The 22,440-nt window shown below is 58.2% G+C and overlaps 1 protein-coding gene across 1 annotated transcript; it reads left to right on the forward strand.

Annotated features, from left to right (window-relative positions):
• The first annotated feature begins 2,728 nt into the window (after window positions 1–2,728).
• Window positions 2,729–22,168, forward strand: LOC138102144 (cytohesin-2). Its single transcript, XM_068999883.1, has 12 exons — window positions 2,729–2,834; window positions 4,532–4,679; window positions 6,850–6,916; window positions 8,559–8,677; window positions 9,438–9,518; window positions 9,858–9,970; window positions 12,687–12,835; window positions 13,908–14,020; window positions 16,875–16,953; window positions 17,958–18,029; window positions 20,204–20,358; window positions 21,657–22,168. The coding sequence occupies exons 1-12, from the start codon at window positions 2,816–2,818 to the stop codon at window positions 21,742–21,744; spliced, it is 1,203 nt and encodes a 400-aa protein (XP_068855984.1). The 5' UTR covers window positions 2,729–2,815; the 3' UTR covers window positions 21,745–22,168.
• Window positions 22,169–22,440: the final 272 nt, after the last annotated feature.

The following is a 22,440-nucleotide window of genomic DNA, read 5'->3' on the forward strand; positions in this document are numbered from 1 at the left end:
CCACCCTGGGACCCCCCCCGGGCCCCTCTGGAGTCACCGGGACCCCCCCAGGACCCCCCAAATCTCCCCCCCAATCCTCCCAGGACCCCCCCAAAATCCCCAAGGACCCCCCCAAAATCCCTCCCGGGATCCCCCCAACCCCCCCCAAATCCCCCTCCGGCCCCTCCCCCCCATTTTAGGGGGGATTTTGGGGGGCACCGGAGACCCCTCCCCAAATTGAGCAGGGGGCTGAACCGCCCCAGTCCCAAATCCGCCCAATTTTGGGGGGGATTCCCCCAATTTTTAATCCCTCGGAGACCCCAAAATCGTCATTTTTAGGAGGTCCCAGAACTGCCAATTTTTGGGGGGGGATTTCCCCAAAATTTCTGTCCCTGGGGGGGTCCCAAAATCGCCATTTTGGGGGGGGGGGGGGGAATTCCCCAAAAAATCCTCATTTTTGGGGGGTCCCAAAATCGCCATTTTTGGGGGGGATTTCCCCAAATTTTCTGTCCCCGGGGGGGTCCCAAAATCGCCTCATTTTGCCCCATTTTGCCCCTCCCCCCCCCCACCCCCAGTGCCTTAAAGGGGGGGGGCTGGGACCCCCGGGATGCCCCCCACCAGTACGGACCAGTATGGACCAGTTTGGGCCACTTTGGGCCAGTTTTGGGCCAGTTTGAGCCAGAATCCCCACGTTCCCCAGACCAGTTCGGACCAGTTTGGGCCACTTTGGGCCAGTTTGGACCAGTAAACTCCCAGTTCCCTGCCTGATATGGGACCAGTATCCCAGTTTCCCTGGACCAGTTTGGGCCAGTTTGGGCCAGTTCGGACCAGTAACTCCCAGTTTCCCTGTACCGGTTTGGACCAGTTCGGACCAGTTCGGACCAGTAACTCCCAGTTCCCCGGACCAGTTTCAGACCAGTTCGGACCAGTAACTTCCAGTTTCCTGCCTGGTACAGGACCAGTAACTCCCAGTTTCCCTGGACCACTTTGGACCAGTTTGGACCAGTAACTCCCCGTTCCCTGGACCACTTTGGACCAGTAACTCCCAGTTTTCCTTGCACCAGTTTGGACCAGTTTGGACCAGTAACTCCCCGTTCCCTGGACCAGTTTGGACTAGTTTGGACCAGTAACTCCCAGTTCCCCAGACCACTTTGGACCAGTTTGGGCCAGTTTTGGACCAGTTCCCTGGACCCACTTTGGACCAGTAACTCCCAGTTTCCCCGGACCAGTTTGGACCAGTTTGGACCAGTAACTCCAGTTTCCCCAGACCAGTACGGACCAGTTTGGGCCAGTTTGGACCAGTAACTCCCCGTTCCCTGGACCACTTTGGACCAGTTTGGACCAGTAACTCCCCGTTCCCTGGACCACTTTGGACCAGTTTGGACCAGTAACTCCCCGTTCCACCAGTAACTCCCCGTTCCCTGGACCACTTTGGACCAGTAACTCCCAGTTTCCTTGCACCAGTTTGGACCAGTTTGGACCAGTAACTCCCCATTCCCTGGACCAGTTTGGACTAGTTTGGGCCAGTTTGGACCAGTAACTCCCAGTTCCCCAGACCACTTTGGACCACTTTGGACCAGTAACTCCCAGTTTCCCCGGACCAGTTTGGACCAGTTTGGACCATTAACTCCCAGTTCCCCAGACCAGTACGGACCAGTTTGGGCCACTTTGGACCAGTAACTCCCCGTTCCCTGGACCAGTTCGGGCCAGTTTGGACCAGTAACTCCCAGTTTCCCCAGACCAGTACGGACCAGTTTGGGCCAGTTTGGACCAGTAACTCCCTGTTCCCTGGACCAGTTCGGGCCAGTTTGGACCAGTAACTCCCAGTTTCCCCAGACCAGTACGGACCAGTTTGGGTCACTTTGGACCAGTAACTCCCTGTTCCCTGGACCAGTACGGACCAGTTTGGACCAGTAACTCCCAGTCTCCAGGCAGTGCCGCCCCCAGTGCCTCCCAGTCCCTCCCAGTCCCAAATCCCAGTTAAAGCACGCGGGGGGGGGGGGGGGGGGGGCTGGGATCATTGGGAGCCCCCCCGGGACCGCCCAGGCCCCGCCCCCTTCACAAGCCCCGCCCCCTTTGGCCCCGCCCCATCAAGCCCCGCCCCCTTTCCCCTCAGGCCACGCCCACCCGCTCGCCCCTCCCCTCCCCGGCTTGACCACGCCCCCCCCTGGGCTTGACCACGCCCACTCCGGAGGCCCCGCCCAGCCCGGCTTGGCCCCGCCCCCCGCATGCGGGGTTTTTACGGGAATTTCGCTCTTTCCAATAAAAACGAAGCGTGAAAAAGCGGGAATTTGAGGGGGGCGGGGCTTGGGGGGACATGGGGGACTCGGGGGGGGTGGGGAGGGCTCGTGCGGGGGGGTTTGGGGTCATTTGGGGTCAAACGGGGTCATTTGGGGTCATTTGGGGCCTGCAGGGGACACGTGGAACCCCGGGAAACGTCGTTAATATGGATGAGGTCATTAATATTAATGAGCCCGCAGCCGAACGCCGATCAAGGGTCAATCCCCGCCCCCTCCGGCGAATCTCGCCTTTTCCATTGGCCGAAAACGCTGTCAATCACATAGGAACGGCGAGGCCGCGCCTTAAACACCTGTGATTGGTCAGCCCTCCCGCCAGTCATGCAACCGCGCGTTCTCATTGGTCAGCGCCGAGATCGCACCCATCGAGCCCTCCCATTAGCCGCGCCGCCCGTCACTCATCCCGAGCGAGGCGCTGATTGGTTACAGCGGCGGCGAGGGGCGGGAGCGGCCGGGCGGCGGTGCCGGAGCGGGCCCGGGGCCCGGCGGGGCGGGCGGAGCGGGCGGAGCGGGCGAAGCGGAGCGGCCCCGGCCCCGCCATGGAGGACGGAGTTTACGGTGAGGCCGCTGAGAGCGGCGGGGACCGGGCGGGAACCGGGGCGGGGCGGGGAAGGAGTGAGGGGAACGGGAGGGGAAAGGGAGGGGGGGGGTTCCGTGAGGCGCGGACCAATGGCGGAGCGAGGAGAGGTCACGTGATGGGCGCGGCGGGAAAAGGAGGGCGGGAGGGGGGGGTCACGTGACCGGGCGTGACCAAGGGGTGGGGGGAGGTTGAGACGGTTCCATGAGGGGGGCGGGGCCTCCCAGAGCAACCAAGGGTTGGGAGGAAGGGGCGTGGCCAAAGGAAGGGGGCGGGGTCGGCAGGAAAGGGGCGTGGCCAAAAGGGGGGCGGGGTCGGCAGGAAAGGGGCGTGGCCAAAGGGGGCGGGGTCGGCAGGAAAGGGGCGTGGCCAAAAAGGAGGCGGGGTCGGCAGGAAAGGGGCGTGGCCAAAGGAAAGGGACGAGGTCTGTAGAAAAGGGGCGTGGCCAAAGGGATGGGGCAGGGTCGGCAGGAAAGGGGCGTGGCCAAAGGGAGGGGGCGGGGTCGGCAGGAAAGGGCGTGGTCAAAGGGAGGGGCGGGGTCAGCAGGAAAGGGGCGTGGCCAAAGGAAGGGGCGGGGTCAGCAGGAAAGGGGCGTGGCCAAAGGGAGGGGGCGGGGTCGGCAGGAAAGGGGCGTGGCTTGCAGGGAAAATGGGCGGGATTAAGGCCAAGGGGGCGTGGCCATTAGGGAGGCAGGCGTGGCCGAGCCGGAACTAGGCGTGGTCAAACTGGCGGTGGGCGTGGCCAGGCCGGAGGTGGGCGTGGCCTATCTGGAAGTAGGCGTGGCCAAATTGGCAGTGGGGCGTGGCTTAGATCGCGGATGGGCGTGGCTTAGCACACGCTGGGCGTGGCCAGTAAAACGGAGGGGCGTGGCTTGGTCCACGGTGGGCGTGGCCAGCATGGCAGTAGGCGTGGCCAGGAAGGCAGAGGGGCGTGGCCAGGTGCACAGGGGGCGTGGCCAAGAAGGCGGAGGGGCGTGGCTTGGCAGGCGGTGGGCATGGCCAGGCATCACGGTGGGCGTGGCTTAGCACGTGGTGGGCGTGGCCAGGAAGGTGGTAGGGCGTGGCCAGGAAGGCGGTAGGGCGTGGCTAGGCATAGCGTTGGGCGTGGCCAGGCGGGTTTGTGGGTGTGGCCAGGTGGATCTGTGGGCGTGGTTAGGTGGGTTTGGTGGGTGTGGTCAGGGGCTGTGGGCGTGGCCACGCAGTGGTGGGCGTAGCCAGGCGGGTTTGTGGGTGTGGCCATGCGGGTTGTGGGCGTGGCCAGGCAGTCTGTGGGCTTCACCAGGCAGTGGTGGGCGTGGCCTGGTGTTCGGTGGGCGTGGCCTGGTGTTCGGTGGGCATGGCCTGAGGTTTGGTGGGCGTGGCCTGGGGGTTGGTGGGCGTGAGCAGGCTGGTTTTGGTGGGCGTGGCCTGGGCTTGGTGGGTGTGGCCTGGGGGTTGGTGGGCGTGGTCTGGGTCGGTGGGCGTGGCCAGGTGGGCTTGGTGGGCGTGACCAGGTGGGTTTTGGTGGGCGTGGCCTGGTCTTCGGTGGGTGTGGTCTGGGGCTGGTGGGCGTGGCCTGGGGGGTGGCAGGCGTGGCCTGTGGTTTGTGGGCGTGGCCTGTGGTTTGTGGGCGTGGCCTGGGGGTGGTGGGCGTGGCCTGTGGTTTGTGGGCGTGGCCTGTGCCGAGCCGCGCCCGCAGTGCCCGCGGACCTGACGGCCGAGGAGCGGCGCGAGCTGGAGAGCATCCGGCGGCGCAAGCAGGAGCTGCTCGGGGAGATCCAGAGGCTGCGGCTGGAGCTCAGCGAGGCCATCAGCGAGGTGGAGGGGCTCGAGGCCACCGAGGGCAGGTGAGCGGCCAGCGCGGCCCGACAGACGGACGGACACGGGGACAGAGGGACCGACAGAGGGACAGAGAGAGGGACAGAGAGAGGGACAGAGGGACAGAGGGACAGACGGACGGACACGGGGAGCCAGGGACCGACAGAGGGAGGGACACAGGGACCAACAGAGGGACAGAGGAACAGAGGGACAGACACAGGGACAGACAGAGGGACAGACAGAGAGACAGAGGGACAGACGGACGGACACGGGGAGCCAGGGACCGACAGAGGGACAGAGAGAGGGACAGAGAGAGGGACAGAGGGACAGACGGACGGACACGGGGAGCCAGGGACCGACAGAGGGACGGACACAGGGACCAACAGAGGGACAGAGGGACAGACGGACAGACACAGGGAGCCAGGGACCGACACAGGGACCGACACAGGGACAGAGGGACAGAGGGACAGACGGACGGACACAGGGATGGAGGGACCGACAGAGGGACCGACAAAGGGACAGAGAGATACAGGGACGGACAGAGGCACGGACAGAGGGACAGAGAGAGGGACAGAGGGGCAGACGGACGGACACGGGGAGCCAGGGACCGACAGAGGGACTGACACAGGGACAGACAGAGGGACAGAGAGAGGGACAGAGGGACAGACGGACGGACACAGGGACCCAGGGACTGACAGAGGAACAGAGAGAGGGACAGAGAGACAGAGGGATGGACAGAGGGACGGACAGAGGGACAGACAGAGGGATGGACACAGGGACCCAGGGACCGACACAGGGAGGGACACAGGGACGGAGGGATGGACAGAGAGATAGAGGGACAGAGGGACAGTGGGACGGACAGAGGGAGGGACAGAGGGATGGACAGAGGGACCGACAGAGGGACAGAGAGATAGAGGGACGGACAGAGGGATAGAGGGACAGAGGGACGGACAGAGGGAGGGACAGAGGGACAGAGGGACGGACAGAGGGATGGACACAGGGATGGAGGGACGGACAGAGGGACAGAGGGATGGACAGAGGGACAGAGGGATGGACAGAGGGACAGAGGGACAGAGGGATGGACAGAGGGACAGAGGGACAGAGGGATGGACAGAGGGACGGACGGACAGAGGGACGGAGGGAGGAGCTGGCGGCCCGGGGAGGCCAAAGGAAAGCCCAAAGGAGCCGCTTGGGAGGGGAAAATTCACACCCGGGAGCCAAAAAATGGCAAAATTTCCCATTTTGGAAGGAAAATTTCAGCCCTGGGAGCCCAAAAAAGCCAAAATTTCCATTTTAGGGGGCAAAATTTCCCATTTTGGAGGGAAAAAATTCACCCGTGGGAGCCAAAAATGGCAAAATTTGGACTCTGGGAGCCCAAAAAAGCCAAAATGTCCCGTTTTGGAGGGAAAAATTCACACCTGGGGGCTCAAAAATGGCAAAATTTGAACCTGGGATCCCAAAAAGGACAAAATTTTGTGTTTTGGAGGGAAAAATGGGAGCCAAAAAAAGCCGAAATTCGCAGCTGGGACCCCAAAAAAGCCAAAATTCCAACCCGGGCATCCAAAAAAGCCAAAATTTCCCCATTTTGGAGGGAAAAATTCAGCCCTGGGAGGCCAAAAATCCCAAAATTCGCAGTCGGGAGCCCAAAAAAGCCAAAATTCCCAATTGGGAGCCCAAATTCACCCCCAAAATTGCCCCAAATCCCCCAAAATTGCCAAAAATTCCCCCAAAATTGCCAAAAATTCCCCCCCAGGACCCCTAAATTCCCCAAATTTTCCCCCGGGACCCCCAAAATTCCCCCAAATTCCCAAAAATCTCCCCAAAATTCTCCCTTGGGACCCCAAAAATTCCCCAAAATTTCCCCAAATTCGCCCAAATTCCCCCAAATCCTCCCTGGGACCCCCAAAATTCCCCAAATTTCCCAAAAAATCTCCCAAAAATTCCCACTTGGGCCCCCCCAAAGTTCCCAAAAATTCCCCCAAAATTCTCCCCAAATCCCCCAGAATTCCCCCAAAATTCCCAAAAATTCCCCCAAATTCCCCCAAATCCTTCCTGGGACCCCCAAAATTCCCAAAAATTCCCCCAAAATTCTCCCAAAATTCCCCCAAAATTTCCAAAAATTCCCCCAAAATTCCCCCAAATCCTCCCCGGGACCCCCAAAATTCCCCAAATTTCCCCCAAAATTCCCGAAAATTCCAGCAAGACGCTGCAGCGGAACCGGAAGATGGGGATGGGGCGCAAGAAATTCAACATGGACCCCAAAAAGGTGAGCGGGAATTGGGGATTTGGGGGGATTTTGGGGTGAATTTTGGGGTTTTTGGGGGTTTTGGGGAGGTTGGGGATCCTGAGGAGTCGATTTTTGGGGATTTGGGGGTGGGTTTTGGGGAATTTTGGGGGTTTTTGGGGATTTTTGGGGATTTTGAGGGTGGATTTTTGGATTTCGGGTGAATTTGGGGGTTTTTTTTGGGTGGATTTTGGTGTTTTGGGGTGGATTTGGGGTTTTTTGGGGTGAATTTGGGGTTTTTGGGGTGAATTTTTGGGTTTTTTGGGGTGGATTTTGGGGTGAATTTTGGGGTTTTTGGGGAGGTTGGGGATCCTGAGGGGTCGATTTTTGGGGATTTGGGGGTGGATTTTGGGGAATTTTGGGGATTTTTGGGTTGGGTTTTGAGGATTCGGGGGCGGATTTTGGAGAATTTGGGGATTTTTGGGGATTTTTGGGGATTTGGGGGTGGATTTTGGGGTGGATTTGGGCGTTTGGGGGCGGATTTGGGGGTTTTGGGGTGGGTTTTGGGTTTTTTGGGGTGGATTTTGGGGTTTTGGGGTTTCAGGGTGGATTTTGGGGATTTGGGGTTCTGGGATGGATTTTGGCTTGGATTTGGGTGTTTCGGGGTGGATTTTGGGGTGGATTTTGGGGGCTTTTTGGGGTGAATTTTGGGGTGGATTTTGGTTTTTTTTGGGGTGGATTTTGGGGTGAATTTTGGGTGATTTTGGGGTGAATTTTGGGGTTCTTTGGGGTGAATTTTGGGGCGATTTTTGGGTCTTTTCTGGAGTGAGTTTTCAGGTGGATTTTGGGTTTTTTTGGGGTGAATTTTGGGTGGTTTTGGGGTGAATTTTGGGGTTTTTGGGGCAGATTTTGGGGTGATTTTTGGGTCTTTTTTGGAGTGAGTTTTTGGGTGGATTTTGGGGTTTTTTGGGGTGGATTTTGGTGTGAATTTTGGGTGTTTTTGGGCTGGATTTTGGGGTGGAATTTGGGTGTTTTTGGTGCACTGGGGGCCCGCAGGGGATCCAGTTCCTGGTGGAGCAGGGGCGGATTTTGGGGTGGATTTTGGGGTAAATTCTGGGGTTTTTTGGGGTAAATTCTGGGGTTCTTTGGGGTGGATTTTGGGGTGAATTCTGGGGTTCTTTGGGGTGGATTTTGGGGTGAATTTTGGGGTGAATTCTGGGGTTCTTTGGGGTGGATTTTGGGGTGGATTTTGGGGTAAATTCTGGGGTTCTTTGGGGTGGATTTTGGGGTAAATTCTGGGGTAAATTCTGGGGTTCTTTGGGGTGGATTTTGGGGTGGATTTTGGGGTTCTTTGGGGTGGATTTTGGGGTGAATTTTGGGGTGAATTCTGGGGTTCTTTGGGGTGGATTTTGGGGTGAATTTTGGGGTGAATTCTGGGGTTCTTGGGGTGGATTTTGGGGTGAATTCTGGGGTTCTTTGGGGCGGATTTTGGGGTGAATTTGGGTGTTTTTGGTGCACTGGGGGCCCGCAGGGGATCCAGTTCCTGGTGGAGCAGGGGCGGATTTTGGGGTTTTTTTGGGGTGGATTTTGGGGTTCTTTGGGGTGGATTTTGGGGTGGATTTTGGGGTTCTTTGGGGCGGATTTTGGGGTGAATTTGGGTGTTTTTGGTGCACTGGGCCCGCAGGGGATCCAGTTCCTGGTGGAGCAGGAGCTGCTGCGCCACACGGCCGAGGACATCGCGCGGTTCCTCTACAAGGGAGAGGGGCTCAACAAAACGGCCATCGGAGACTACCTGGGCGAGAGGTGCACTGGGAGCACTGGGAGCCACTGGGAGGGACTGGGAGGGGATTGGGAGCCACTGGGAGGGGACTGGGAGGGGATTGGGAGGGACTGGGAGGGGACTGGAAGGAACTAGGAGCCAGTGGGAGCCATTGGGAGGGGATAGGGAGGGGACTGGGAGCCACTGGGAGGGACTGGGAGCCACTAGGAGGGACTGGGAGAGGATTGGGAGGGACTGGGAGGGGACTGGGAGCCACTGGGAGGGACTGGGAGGGGGATTCGGAGGGGGAACTGGGGACTCTGCAGGGCACTGGGAGGGACTGGGAGCCACTGGGAGGGACTGGGAGTAACTGGGAGGGGACTGGGAGCCACTGGGAGGGCACTGGGAGCCACTGGGAGGGACTGGGAGGGGATTGGGAGGGACTGGGAGGGCACTGGGAGCCACTGGGAGGGGATTGGGAGGGACTGGGAGTAACTGAGAGGGCATTGGGAGGAACTGGGGAGAACTGGGGGGGACTGGGAACCGCTGGGAGCAGATGATGATTGGCAGCGGGTGGGCGTGGCCTGTGGGTGATTGACAGCAGGTAGGCGTGGCCTGGGATGATTGGCAGCGGGTGGGCGTGGCCTGTTGGTGATCGACAGCGGGTGGGTGTGGCCTGTGGGTGATTGGCAGCGGGTGGGCGTGGCCTGTGGGTGATTGACAGCTGGTGGGCGTGGCCTGTGGGTGATTGGCAGTGGGTGGGCGTGGCCTGTGGTTGATTGACAGCCCGGCCCCGCCCCGCAGGGAGGAGTTCAACCTGGGCGTGCTGCACGCCTTCGTGGACCTGCACGAGTTCACCGACCTCAACCTGGTGCAGGCGCTCAGGTGCGGGCACGGGGGGCACCGGGGGGCACCTGGGGGGGCTGGGAACTCACCTGGGCACACCTGGGGGCACCTGGGGGGGCTGGGAACTCACCTGGGCACACCTGGGGGCACCTGGGGGCACCTGGGTACACCTGGGGGGCACCTGGGGGGGCTGGGAACTCACCTGGGCACACCTGGGGTGGATTTTGGGGGTCCCAGTTGGATTTTGGGGGTGCCAGGTGAGTTTTGGGGTGGATTTTGGGGTGCCAGGTGAGGTTGGGGGTACCAGGTGAGGTTTGGGGTGGATTTTGGGGTGCCAGGTGAGGTTTGGGGTGCCAGGTGAGGTTTGGGGTGTCGCAGGCAGTTCCTGTGGAGTTTCCGGCTGCCGGGGGAGGCGCAGAAGATCGATCGCATGATGGAGGCGTTCGCGCAGCGCTACTGCCTCTGCAACCCGGGCGTGTTCACCTGCACAGGTGAGGGCACAGCGGGCACCTGGGCACACCTGGGCACTGCCTCTGCAACCCGGGCGTGTTCACCTGCACAGGTGAGGGCACAGCGGGCACCTGGGCACACCTGGGCACTGCCTCTGCAACCCGGGCGTGTTCACCTGCACAGGTGAGGGCACAGCGGGCACCTGGGCACACCTGGGCACTGCCTCTGCAACCCGGGCGTGTTCACCTGCACAGGTGAGGGCACAGCGGGCACACCTGGGCACACCTGGGCACACCTGGGCACACACAGACACACCTGGGCACACCTGGGGCTCACACAGCCACACCTGGGGATTCCCTGTGCCCACCTGTGCCCACCTGTGCCCGCAGACACGTGCTACGTGCTCTCCTTTGCCGTGATCATGCTCAACACCAGCCTGCACAGCCCCAACGTGTGGGGCACACCTGGGGCACACCTGGGCACACCTGGGGCTCACACAGGCACACCTGGGCACACCTGGGCACACCTGGGGGTTCCCTGGCACACACCTGTGCCCACCTGTGCCCGCCTGTGCCCGCAGACACGTGCTACCTGCTCTCCTTTGCCGTGATCATGCTCAACACCAGCCTGCACAGCCCCAACGTGTGGGGCACACCTGGGGCACACCTGGGCACACCTGGGCACACCTGGGGCACACCTGGGGCACACCTGGGCACACCTGGGGGTTCCCTGGCACACACCTGTGCCCACCTGTGCCCACCTGTGCCCGCAGACACGTGCTACGTGCTCTCCTTTGCCGTGATCATGCTCAACACCAGCCTGCACAGCCCCAACGTGTGGGGCACACCTGGGGCACACCTGGGCACACCTGGGCACACCTGGGGCACACCTGGGGCACACCTGGGCACACCTGGGGGTTCCCTGTGCCCACCTGTGCCCACCTGTGCCCACCTGTGCCCACAGACACGTGCTACGTGCTCTCCTTTGCCGTGATCATGCTCAACACCAGCCTGCACAGCCCCAACGTGTGGGGCACACCTGGGGCTCACACAGCCACACCTGGGGGTTCCCTGTGCCCACCTGTGCCCACCTGTGCCCACCTGTGCCCACCTGTGCCCGCAGACACGTGCTACGTGCTCTCCTTTGCCGTGATCATGCTCAACACCAGCCTGCACAGCCCCAACGTGCGGGGCACACCTGGGGCACACCTGGGGCACACCTGGGCACACCTGGGGCTCACACAGCCACACCTGGGGGTTCCCTGTGCCCACCTGTGCCCACCTGTGCCCGCCTGTGCCCGCAGACACGTGCTACGTGCTCTCCTTTGCCGTGATCATGCTCAACACCAGCCTGCACAACCCCAACGTGCGGGGCACACCTGGGGCACACACAGACACACCTGGGGGTTCCCTGTGCCCACCTGGCACACACCTGTGCCCACCTGTGCCCACCTGTGCCCACCTGTGCCCGCAGACATGTGCTAGGTGCTGTCCTTTGCCGTGATCATGCTCAACACCAGCCTGCACAGCCCCAACGTGTGGGGCACACCTGGGCACACCTGGGCACACCTGGGGGTTCCCTGTGCCCACCTGTGCCCACCTGTGCCCACCTGTGCCCGCAGACACGTGCTACGTGCTCTCCTTTGCCGTGATCATGCTCAACACCAGCCTGCACAGCCCCAACGTGTGGGGCACACCTGGGCACACCTGGGCACACCTGGGGGTTCCCTGTGCCCACCTGTGCCCACCTGTGCCCACCTGTGCCCACCTGTGCCCGCAGACACGTGCTACGTGCTCTCCTTTGCCGTGATCATGCTCAACACCAGCCTGCACAGCCCCAACGTGTGGGGCACACCTGGGCACACCTGGGCACACCTGGGCACACCTGAGGGTTCCCTGGCACACACCTGTGCCCACCTGTGCCCACCTGTGCCCGCAGACACGTGCTACGTGCTCTCCTTTGCCGTGATCATGCTCAACACCAGCCTGCACAACCCCAACGTGTGGGGCACACCTGGGCACACCTGGGCACACCTGGGGCTCACACAGACACACCTGGGCACACCTGGGGGTTCCCTGTGCCCACCTGTGCCCACCTGTGCCCGCAGACACGTGCTACGTGCTCTCCTTTGCCGTGATCGTGCTCAACACGAGCCTGCACAGCCCCAACGTGTGGGGCACACCTGGGCACACCTGGGGCACACCTGGGCACACCTGGGGCACACCTGGGGGTTCCCTGTGCCCACCTGTGCCCACCTGTGCCCGCAGACACGTGCTACGTGCTCTCCTTTGCCGTGATCATGCTCAACACCAGCCTGCACAACCCCAACGTGTGGGGCACACCTGGGCACACCTGGGGCACACCTGGGCACACCTGGGGCACACCTGGGGGTTCCCTGTGCCCACCTGTGCCCACCTGTGCCCGCAGACACGTGCTACGTGCTCTCCTTTGCCGTGATCGTGCTCAACACGAGCCTGCACAGCCCCAACGTGTGGGGCACACCTGGGCACACCTGGGGCACACCTGGGCACACCTGGGGCACACCTGGGGGTTCCCTGTGCCCACCTGTGCCCACCTGTGCCCGCAGACACGTGCTACGTGCTCTCCTTTGCCGTGATCATGCTCAACACCAGCCTGCACAACCCCAACGTGCGGGGCACACCTGGGGCACACACAGACACACCTGGGGGTTCCCTGTGCCCACCTGGCACACACCTGTGCCCACCTGTGCCCACCTGTGCCCACCTGTGCCCGCAGACACGTGCTACGTGCTCTCCTTTGCCGTGATCATGCTCAACACCAGCCTGCACAACCCCAACGTGCGGGACAAGCCGTCGGCCGAGCGCTTCGTGGCCATGAACCGCGGCATCAACGACGGCGGCGACCTGCCCGAGGAGCTGCTGCGGGTGGGGGGAGGGGCCGCCGGGGGGGGGGAGGGGCCTGGGGGGGCGGGGCCGGGGGGCGGGGCCGCTTTTTGGGGGGATTTCGGGCGAAATTTGGGGAGGAAAAGGTGGAAATTCGGGGAATTTCTGGGGTTTTTCAGGGGTTCTGGGGGTGTGGTTTGAGGTGGGTGTGGCCTGAATTTGGTTCGAGGGGCGTGGCTTGGGTGGGTGTGGTCGGTGGGTGTGGCCTGGGGGGCGGGGCCACTTTTTGGGGGGATTTCGGGCGAAATTTGGGGAGGAAAAAGTGGAAATTTGGGGAATTTCTGGGGTTTTTCAGGGTTTCTGGGGGTTGGGGGGGCGTGGCTTGAGGTGGGTGTGGCTTAAATTGGGTTTGAGGGGCGTGGCTTGGGTGGGTGTGGTCGGTGGGCGTGGCCTGGGGGCGTGGCCGCTTTTTGGGGCAATTTCGGCCAAAATTTGGGGAGGAAAAGGTGGAAATTCGGGGAAATTCTGGGGTTTTTCGGGGTTTCTGGGGGCGTGGTTTGGGTGGGCGTGGCCTAAGCAGGGCTGAGGTGAGCGGGAATTTGGGACAATTTTGGGGGGAATTTGGGGAAAGTTTGGGAGTTTCGGGGATTGAGGGGATTTTAGGGATGATTTTGGGGAGATTTGGGGGAATTTTGGGAGGATTTGAAGGGAATTGCGGGAAATTTGGGAAGTTTTGGGGGATTTCGAGGAGTTTCGGCGAATTTTGGGATCTTGAGAGGAGAGATTTGGGAGATTTGGGGGATTTTTGGCCGAGAGCAATTTGGCGATTTTGGGGGGATTTGGGGAGTTTTTTCCTTGGAAAAACCCCCAAAACTCCCAAATTTCCCCCAAATCCTCTCAAAATCTTTCCCGAACCCCGAATTCCTTCAAAATCCTCCCCAAATCCCTCAAAATTCCCCTAAAAAATCCCCCAAAATCCCCTCAAATCTCCCCAAATTCCCCCGAAATCCCCCCAAAATCCCTCAAAATCCCCCCGAAACCTCTCCAAACTGGGGAAAATTCCCCAAAAGCCCCCGAAAAGCCCCGAAATCCCCCGAATCTGCCCCGAATTCAGAACCTGTACGAGAGCATCCGCTCGGAGCCCTTCAAGATCCCCGAGGACGACGGCAACGACCTCACGCACACCTTCTTCAACCCCGACCGCGAGGGCTGGCTGCTCAAGCTGGGTAGGCCCCGCCCCCGGCCCCGCCCACCTCACCTGGGCCCCGCCCACCTCACCTGGGCCACGCCCACCTCACCTGCGAGGGGCCACGCCCAAAAATTCCCAGTGAAATCGCTCAAAATCCCCATTTTGGGGCTGTTTTTGGGGCTTTTTTGGGCTCTATTAGGTCCTCTTGGCCACGCCCACCTCACCTGGGCCACGCCCACCTCACCTGGGAGAGGCCACGCCCCAAAATTCCCAGTGAAAGCGCTCAAAATCCCCATTTTTAGACCTTTTTTGGGCTCTATTGGGTCCTCCTGGCCACGCCCACCTCACCTGGGCCCCGCCCACCTCACCTGGGAGGGGCCACGCCCAAAAATTCCCGGTGAAATCGCTCAAAATCCCCATTTTTAGGCCTTTTTTGGGCTCTATTGGGTCCTCCTGGCCACGCCCACCTCACCTGGGCCCCGCCCACCTCACCTGGGAGGGGCCACGCCCCAAAATTCCCGGTGAAATCGCTTGAAATCCCCATTTTTAGGCCGTTTTTGGGCTCTTTTAGGTCCTCCCGGCCACGCCCACCTCGCCTTGGCCACGCCCACCTCACCTGTGGGGGATCACGCCCCAAAATTCCCAGTGAAATCGCTCGAAATCCCCATTTTGGGGCTTTTTTTGGGCCTTTCTAGGGCCCTCCTGGCCACGCCCCCCTCACCTGGGCCACGTCCACCTCACCTGGGCGGGGCCACGCCCCAAAAATTCCCGGTGGAATCACTCAAAATCCCCATTTTTGGGCTCTTTTTGGGCCTTTTTAAGCCCTCCTGGCCACGCCCACCTCACCTGGGAGAGGCCACGCCTGAAAATTCCCGGTGAAATCGCTCAGAATCCCCATTTTTGGGTTTTTTTGGGCCTTTTATGGGCACTATTGGGTGCTCTTGGCCACGCCCACCTCACCTGGGCCACGCCCACCTCATTGAGGCCACGCCCACCTCACCTGGGCGGAGCCACGCTCCAAAAATTCCCAGTGAAATGGCTCAAAATCCCCATTTTTGGGTGGTTTTGGGCCTATTTTGGGCTCTATTAGGTTCTCCCGGCCACGCCCACCTCACCTGGGGGGGACCACGCCCCAAAATTCCCGGTGAAATCGCTCAAAATCCCCATTTTTAGGTCTTTTTTGGGCTCTATTAGGTCCTCCCGGCCACGCCCACCTCGCCTTGGCCACGCCCACCTCACCTGGGCCACGCCCACCTCACCTGGGAGAGGCCACGCCCAAAAATTCCCAGTGAAATCGCTCGAAAATCCCCATTTTGGGGCTGTTTTTGGGGCCTTTTTTGGGCTCTTTTGGGCTCTTTTGGGTCCTGCTGGCCACGCCCACCTCACCTGGGGGGGACCACGCCCCAAAAATTCTGGGTGGAATCGCTCAAAATCCGCATTTTGGGGTGTTTTGGGGCCTTTTTAGGCCCTCCTGGCCACGCCCACCTCACCTGGGCCACGCCCACCTCACCTGGGCAGGACCACGCCCCAAAATTCCCGGTGAAATCGCTCAAAATCCCCATTTTTGGGCATTTTTGGGCCTTTTTAGGTCTATTTTGGGTCCTATTGGTTCCTCCTGGCCACGCCCACCTCACCTGGGCCACGCCCCCTCCCCAGGCCACGCCCACTTTGCCGTGGCCACGCCCCCTCCCAGTTCCCCTCCCCCCCCCAGTCTCTCCCAGTTTGATTTTCCCAAAATTTAACTTTTTTTTCCCTGTTTTTTTCTCTTTTTTTCCTTTCTCTTTGTACGACCCCAAAAACTCCCAAATTTCCCTAAAAATCCCCCCCTGGAATTCCCCAAATTCTCCCGGAATTCCCCAAATTCGCCCCAAATTTCCACCGAATCCCTCCCGAATTTGCCCCAAATTCTCTCGGATTCCCCCCGAAATTCCTCAAAATTGTCCCCAAAATTCCCCAAATTCCTCCGGAAATTCCCCAATTCCCCCCAAAATTCCCCAAATTCCCTCCAAAATTCCCCGAAATTCTCCCCCAAAATTCCCCAAATTCCTCCGAAAATTCCCCGAAATTCTCCCCCAAAATTCCCCAAATTCCTCCGAAAATTCCCCAATTCCCCCCAAATTCCCTCCAAATCCCTCCAAAATTCCCCAAATTCCCCCAAAAATCCCCAAATTCCCCCCCCTGGTGCTGCTGTTGGGACCCCACAGGAGGTGAGTGGGGGAGTGGGGGAAGGGCAGCGCTTGGGACCCCCCCCCAAAATCCCCCAAATTCCCCCAAAATCCCCCAAATCCCCCCAAAATCACCTCAGAACCCCCCAAAATCACCTCAGAACCCCCCAAAATCCCCTCAAATCCCTCCCAGGACCCCCTAAATTCCCCCAAAACCCCCAAATCCCCCAAATCCTCCCCCAAACCCCCAAATTCTTCATGAGACCCTTCCAAAATCCCAAAAACGCCCAAAATTCCCCCCAAATCCCCCAAATCCAACCCCAGACTCCCCAAATTCTCTCCTGGAGCCCCCAAATCTCCCCAAATTCCCCACAAAATCCCTCAAATCCCTCCCAAAATCCCCCAAATCCCCCTGAAATCCCCCAAATCCAACCCCAAACCCACCAAATTCTCTCCAGGACCCCCCGAAAAACACCCAAATTCCCCAAATCCCCCCCAAAACCCCTCAAAACCCCCCTAAAATCCCCCAAAATCCCACCCCAGATCCCCCCAAATTCTATCCTGGACCCCCCCAAATCCTCCCAAAAAACCCCAAAATGCCCCAAAAGTCCCCAAATCCCCCCTAAAATCCCCCCAAATCCCACCCCAGACCCCCCAAATTCTCTCCTGGACCCCCCAAAATGCCCCAAAATGCCCCAAAATGCCCCAAAATCCCCCGAAACCGCCCAGGGGGTCGGGTGAAGACGTGGAAGCGCCGCTGGTTCATCCTGACCGACAACTGCCTCTACTACTTCGAGTACACCACGGTGAGAGCCCCAAAATGCCCCAAATCCACCCCAAAATCCACCCTGGGAACCCCAAAATCCTCCTCGGCCGCCCCCAAAACCCCTAGGAGCCCCAAAACACCCCCGAAACCCCCCCAAAATGCCCCAAAATCCCCCCAAAATGCCCCAAAATCCATCCAAATTTGCCTTCAGGAACCCAAATCTCTCCCTGGGATCCCCAAAAGTCCCCGAAACCCCCCAAATCCACCCCAAAATCCACCCTGGGAACCCCAAAATCCTCCTCGGGCACCCCCAAAACCCCCAGGACCCCCAAAACCTCCCCCAAATGCCCCAACCCCCCCCCCCAAAATACCCCAAAACCCCCCCCCAAAATACCCCAAAACCCCCCCAAAATGCCCCAAAATCCACCCAAATCTCCCTTCAGGACCCCAAATCTCTTCCTGGGATCCCCCAAATTCCCCGAAATCCCCCAAATCCACCCCAAAATCCACCCTGGGAACCCCAAAATCCTCCTCGGCCACCCCCAAAACCCCTGGGACCCCCAAAACACCCCCAAAACCCCCCCAAAATGCCCCAAAATCCCCCCAAAATGCTCCAAACCCCCCCCAAAATGCCCCAAAAGGTCCCAAAATCTCCCTTCAGGACCCCAAATCTCTCTCTGGGATCCCCGAAATCCCCCAAATCCACCCCAAAATCCACTCTGGGAACCCCAAAATCCCCCCCAAATGCCCCAAAATTCCCCCCAGGGACCCCAAAATCCCCCTCAGGACCCCCCAAATTCCCCCCAGGACTCCCAAAATCCCCCTAAAATCCTGTCCTGGGATCCCAAAATTCCTTCAGGGACCCCGAAATTCCCCCAAATCCCCCAAATTTTTCTCAGGGACCCCAAAATTCCTCCTGGGATCCCCAAAATCCTCCCCCAAATCCCCCAAATTTCTCTCAGGGACCCCCAAAATCCTTCCCTGGGATCCCAAAACGCCTCTGGGACCCCCCAAAAGTCCCCAAATCCCCCCAAATTCCGGCAGGACAAGGAGCCGCGGGGAATCATCCCCCTGGAGAACCTGAGCATCCGCGAGGTCGAGGATCCCCGCAAACCGGTGAGAGCCAAAATCCCCCAAAATCCCCCAAAAAACACCCAAAATCCCCCAAAAAACACCCAAAATCCCCCCAAAACTCCCCAAAACCCCCCAAAATCCCCCAAAAATCCCCCAAAAACCCCCAAAACTTCCCAAATCCCCCAAAATCCCCCAAAAATCCCCCAAAAATCCCCCAAAATCCCCCAAAATCCCCCAAAATCCCCCAAAAATCCCCCAAAACCCCCCCAAAATCCCCCAAAATCCCCCAAGAACTCCCCAAATCCCCCAAAAACTCCCAAAATCACCCAAAAACTCCCCAAAATCCCCCAAAATCCCCCAAAATCCCCCCAAATCCCCCAAAAACTCCCAAAATCACCCAAAAACTCCCAAAATCCCCCCAAAATCCCCCAAAATCCCCCAAAAATCCCCCAAAATCCCCCAAAATCCCCCAAAATCCCCCAAAAACTCCCCAAATCCCCCAAAAACTCCCAAAATCACCCAAAAACTCCCCAAAATCCCACAAAAAACACCCAAAGTCCCACAAGAAACACCCAAAATCCCCCAAAAACTCCCCAAATCCCCCAAAAAACACCCAAAGTCCCACAAAAAACTTCCCAAATCCTCCCAAAACACCCAAAATCCCCCAAAAAGTCCCCAAAATCCCACAAAAAACACCCAAAATCCCACAAAAAAACAACTAAGCCTCCCCAAAAAAACCCCAAACCCCCAAAATCCCCCCAAAACCTCCCAAAAAACACCAAAACCCCCTCTAAATACCCCCAAAATCCCCACAAAGCTCCCCCAAAAACCGCCCAACATCCCCCAAAAACTCCCCAAAATCCCCTAAAAAACCTCCCCAAATCCCCCCAAAATGCTGCCAAAAACCCCCAAAATCCCCCCAAAAACACCTAAAAACCCCCCAAAATCCTCCCAAAAACGGCCCAAAAAAACCCAAAATCCCCCCAAAGCCCCCAAAGTCCCCCCAAATTCCCCAAAATGCTCCCAAAAAAACAAAAAACCCCCAAATCCTCCCAAACCCCCCAAAATCCCCCCAAAATCCCCCGAAATTCCCCTTTTTTCCCCTTTTCCTGCCCCGTTTCTTCTCCCACTGCTCCCGATTTTTCCCAAACTGGTTTGTACTGGTTTATACTGGTTTGTGCTGGTCTGAACTGGTTTTTCCCCTCCTCCCAGACCCTTTCCAGCTCCAAATCCCCACCAAAAATGCCCCGAAATTCCCCTTTTCCTGCCCCGTTTCTTCTCCCGCCGCTCCCGATTTTTCCCAAACTGGTCCCAAACTGGTTTCTATTGGTCTGTACTGGTTTGTACTGGTTTGTACTGGTTTATACTGGTTTTTCCCCTTCTCCCAGACCATTTTAAGCTCCAAATCCCCACCAAAAATGCTCCGAAATTCCCCTTTTCCTGCCCCGTTTTTTCTCCCACCGCTCCCGATTTTTCCCAAACTGGTCCCAACTGGTTTGTACTGGTTCCTACTGGTCTGTACTGGTTCCTACTGGTCTGTACTGGTTTCCAGCACTGCTTCGAGCTCTACATCCCCAACAACAAGGGGCAGCTGATCAACCACCCAAAATCCCCTCAAAACCCCCAAAATTCCCCTTTTTTCCCGTTTTTTCTCCCACCGCTCCCAATTTTTCCCAAACTGGTCCCAACTGGTTTCTACTGGTCTGTACTGGTTTATACTGGTTTTTAACCCTTCCCAGGCCCTTTCAAGCTCCAAATCCCCACCAAAAATGCCCCGAAATTCCCCTTTTCCTGCCCCGTTTCTTCTCCCACCGCTATCGATTTTTCCCAAACTGGTCCCAACTGGTCTGTACTGGTTCTTACTGGTCTGTACTGGTTTCCAGCACTGCTTCGAGCTCTACATCCCCAACAACAAGGGGCAGCTGATCAACCACCCAAAATCCCCCCAAAACCCCCAAAATTCCCTTTTTTTCCCCCGTTTCTTCTCCCACCATTCCCGATTTTTCCCAGACTTGTCCCAACTGGTTTCTACTGGTCTGTACTGGTTTATACTGGTTTTTAACCCTTCCCAGGCCCTTTCCAGCTCCAAATCTCCACCAAAAATGCCCCGAAATTCCCCTTTTCCTGCCCCGTTTCTTCTCCCGCCGCTCCCGATTTTTCCCAAACTGGTCCCAACTGGTTTGTACTGGTTCCTACTGGTCTGTACTGGTTTCCAGCACTGCTTCGAGCTCTACATCCCCAACAACAAGGGGCAGCTGATCAAGGCCTGCAAGACGGAGGCGGACGGGCGCGTGGTGGAGGGGAACCACGCCGTGTACCGGATCTCGGCGCCGACCCGCGAGCAGAAGGACGAGTGGATCAAATCCATCCAGTGAGAGCCCCAAAACCGCCCCAAATCACCCCAAATCACCCCAAAAATAACGGGCAGTGGATGGGAGGGGGTCAGGGGGAGTTAAAGGGGGGTTTGGGGTTAGAAAGGGGGGTTTTGGGGGTTTTTAAATGGATTTTGGGGGGTTTAAAAGCTCTAAAAATGGGATTTTTGGGATCAAATCCATCCAGTGAGAGCCCCAAAACCGCCCCAATTTACCCCAAATTAACCCCAAATTAACCCCAAAAATAACGGGCAGTGGTCAGGAGGGAATTGGGCATCGTTATAGGGGGGTTTGGGGTTAAAAATGGGGGTTTTGGGGGTTTCAAAGCTCTAAAAATGGGATTTTTGGGATCAAATCCATCCACTGAGAGCCCCAAAACCGCCCCAATTTACCCCAAATTAGCACCAAAAATAACAGGGAGTGGATGGGAGGGGATCAGGGGGAGTTAAAGGGGGGTTTGGGGTTAGAAATGGGAGTTTTGGGGGTTTAAAAGCTTTAAAAATGGGATTTTTGGGATCAAATCCATCCAGTGAGAGCCCCAAAAATGCCCAAATTTACCCCAAATTAACCCCAAATTAACCCCAAAAAACACAGGAGGGAACTGGGCATCGTTAAAGGGGGGGTTGGGGTTAGAAATGGGATTTTTGGGGGGTTTTAGTGGATTTTTTGGGAGGTTTTGGGATCAAATCCATCCAGTGAGAGCCCCAAAAAGTCCGAAATTATCCCAAATTATCCCCAAAAAACACAGGAGGGGGTCAGGGGTGGTTAAAGGGGGGTTGGGGTTAAAAATGGGATTTTTGGGGGTTTTTTTAATGGATTTTTGGGGCTTTAAAAGGAGATTTTTTGGGGTCAAATCCATCCAATGAGTCCCGAAATTCCACCTAAAAATTCCCAAATTATCCCAAATTATCCCCAAAATTAATTGGGAGTGGCCAGGAGGGGTCGGGGGTCGTTGAATGGGGGTTTGGGGGATCCCCAGGTGAATTTTGGGTCCTTTTTCCGTGGATTTGGGGCTTCCCGGGAGGGATTTCGGGGAGAATTTTTCCCAGGGCGTCCCCAAATTCCCCCAAAATTCCTTTGGAACCCCCAGAATTCCCAAAAAATCCCCCCCGGGATCCGTTCTGGGTCTTCTTCCCCACGGATTTGGGGCTTTTTGGGGCTTTTTGGGGCTTTTTGGGGCTTTTTGGGATCCCCTGGGTGGATTTGGGCGGGAATTTTTTCCAGGGGGGTTCCCCAAGGGCTCGGGGGGTGCCCGGAATTCCCGAAAATTCCCCCCAAATTCCCGAAATCCCGGCAGGGCTGCGGTGAGCGTGGATCCCTTCTACGAGATGCTGGCGGCGCGGAAAAAGCGAATTTCGGTCAAGAAAAAGCCGGAAAATCCCTAAAAAAAGGGGAAAAAAAAAAAACCAACCCAAAACCGGAAAAGGGGGCGGGACCCCCGGAATTCCCACCTGGAACCTCCCAAAAATCGGGGGGATTCCCCCCAAAATTCCTCTGGACTGGGAAAGGACGACGAGGGAGCGGCCAGAGCCTCCGGAATTCGCTCCGGGAGCCCCGAAATTCCCAAAATTCCCCCCCAGGGAGCCCCAAAATTCCCAAAATTCCAAAATTTTCCCTCCCCAGGGAGCCCCGAAAGTCCCTCGGGAATCCCAAAATTCCTCCCAAATTCCCTCTGGGAATCCCAAATTCCCCCCAGGACCCCCCAGAATTCCCCTCCCAGTCCCTCCCAGTCCCTCCCAGTTTGGGGCTCCCGGGGGGGTCCCGGCCCCTCCCCTCCCCCCCCCCCTTTATTTATGGTCCCAAATAAAAACTGGAGAAATCCAAAGGAATTCGGGAATTTTTTTTGGGAATTTGGGGAGGGGTTGGGACATTTGGGGGGGGGCGGGGCCTTTTTTGGGGCCGTTTGGGGGGAATTTCGGGGGTTTTGGGGCCATTTCGGGTGAGATTTTCGGGGATTTGGGACCCTTTGGGGAGAACTTTGGGGCCATTTTGGGGTTTTTGGGGGGTTTGGGGCCATTTTTGGGGGGCTCCGAGGTGCGGGAGGGTTCCCAGGTGAGATTTTGGGGCAGTTCTGGGTGATT

Source organism: Aphelocoma coerulescens, unplaced genomic scaffold, assembly GCF_041296385.1.
Source record: "Aphelocoma coerulescens isolate FSJ_1873_10779 unplaced genomic scaffold, UR_Acoe_1.0 HiC_scaffold_626, whole genome shotgun sequence".
Classification (NCBI taxonomy): Eukaryota; Metazoa; Chordata; class Aves; order Passeriformes; family Corvidae; genus Aphelocoma; species Aphelocoma coerulescens.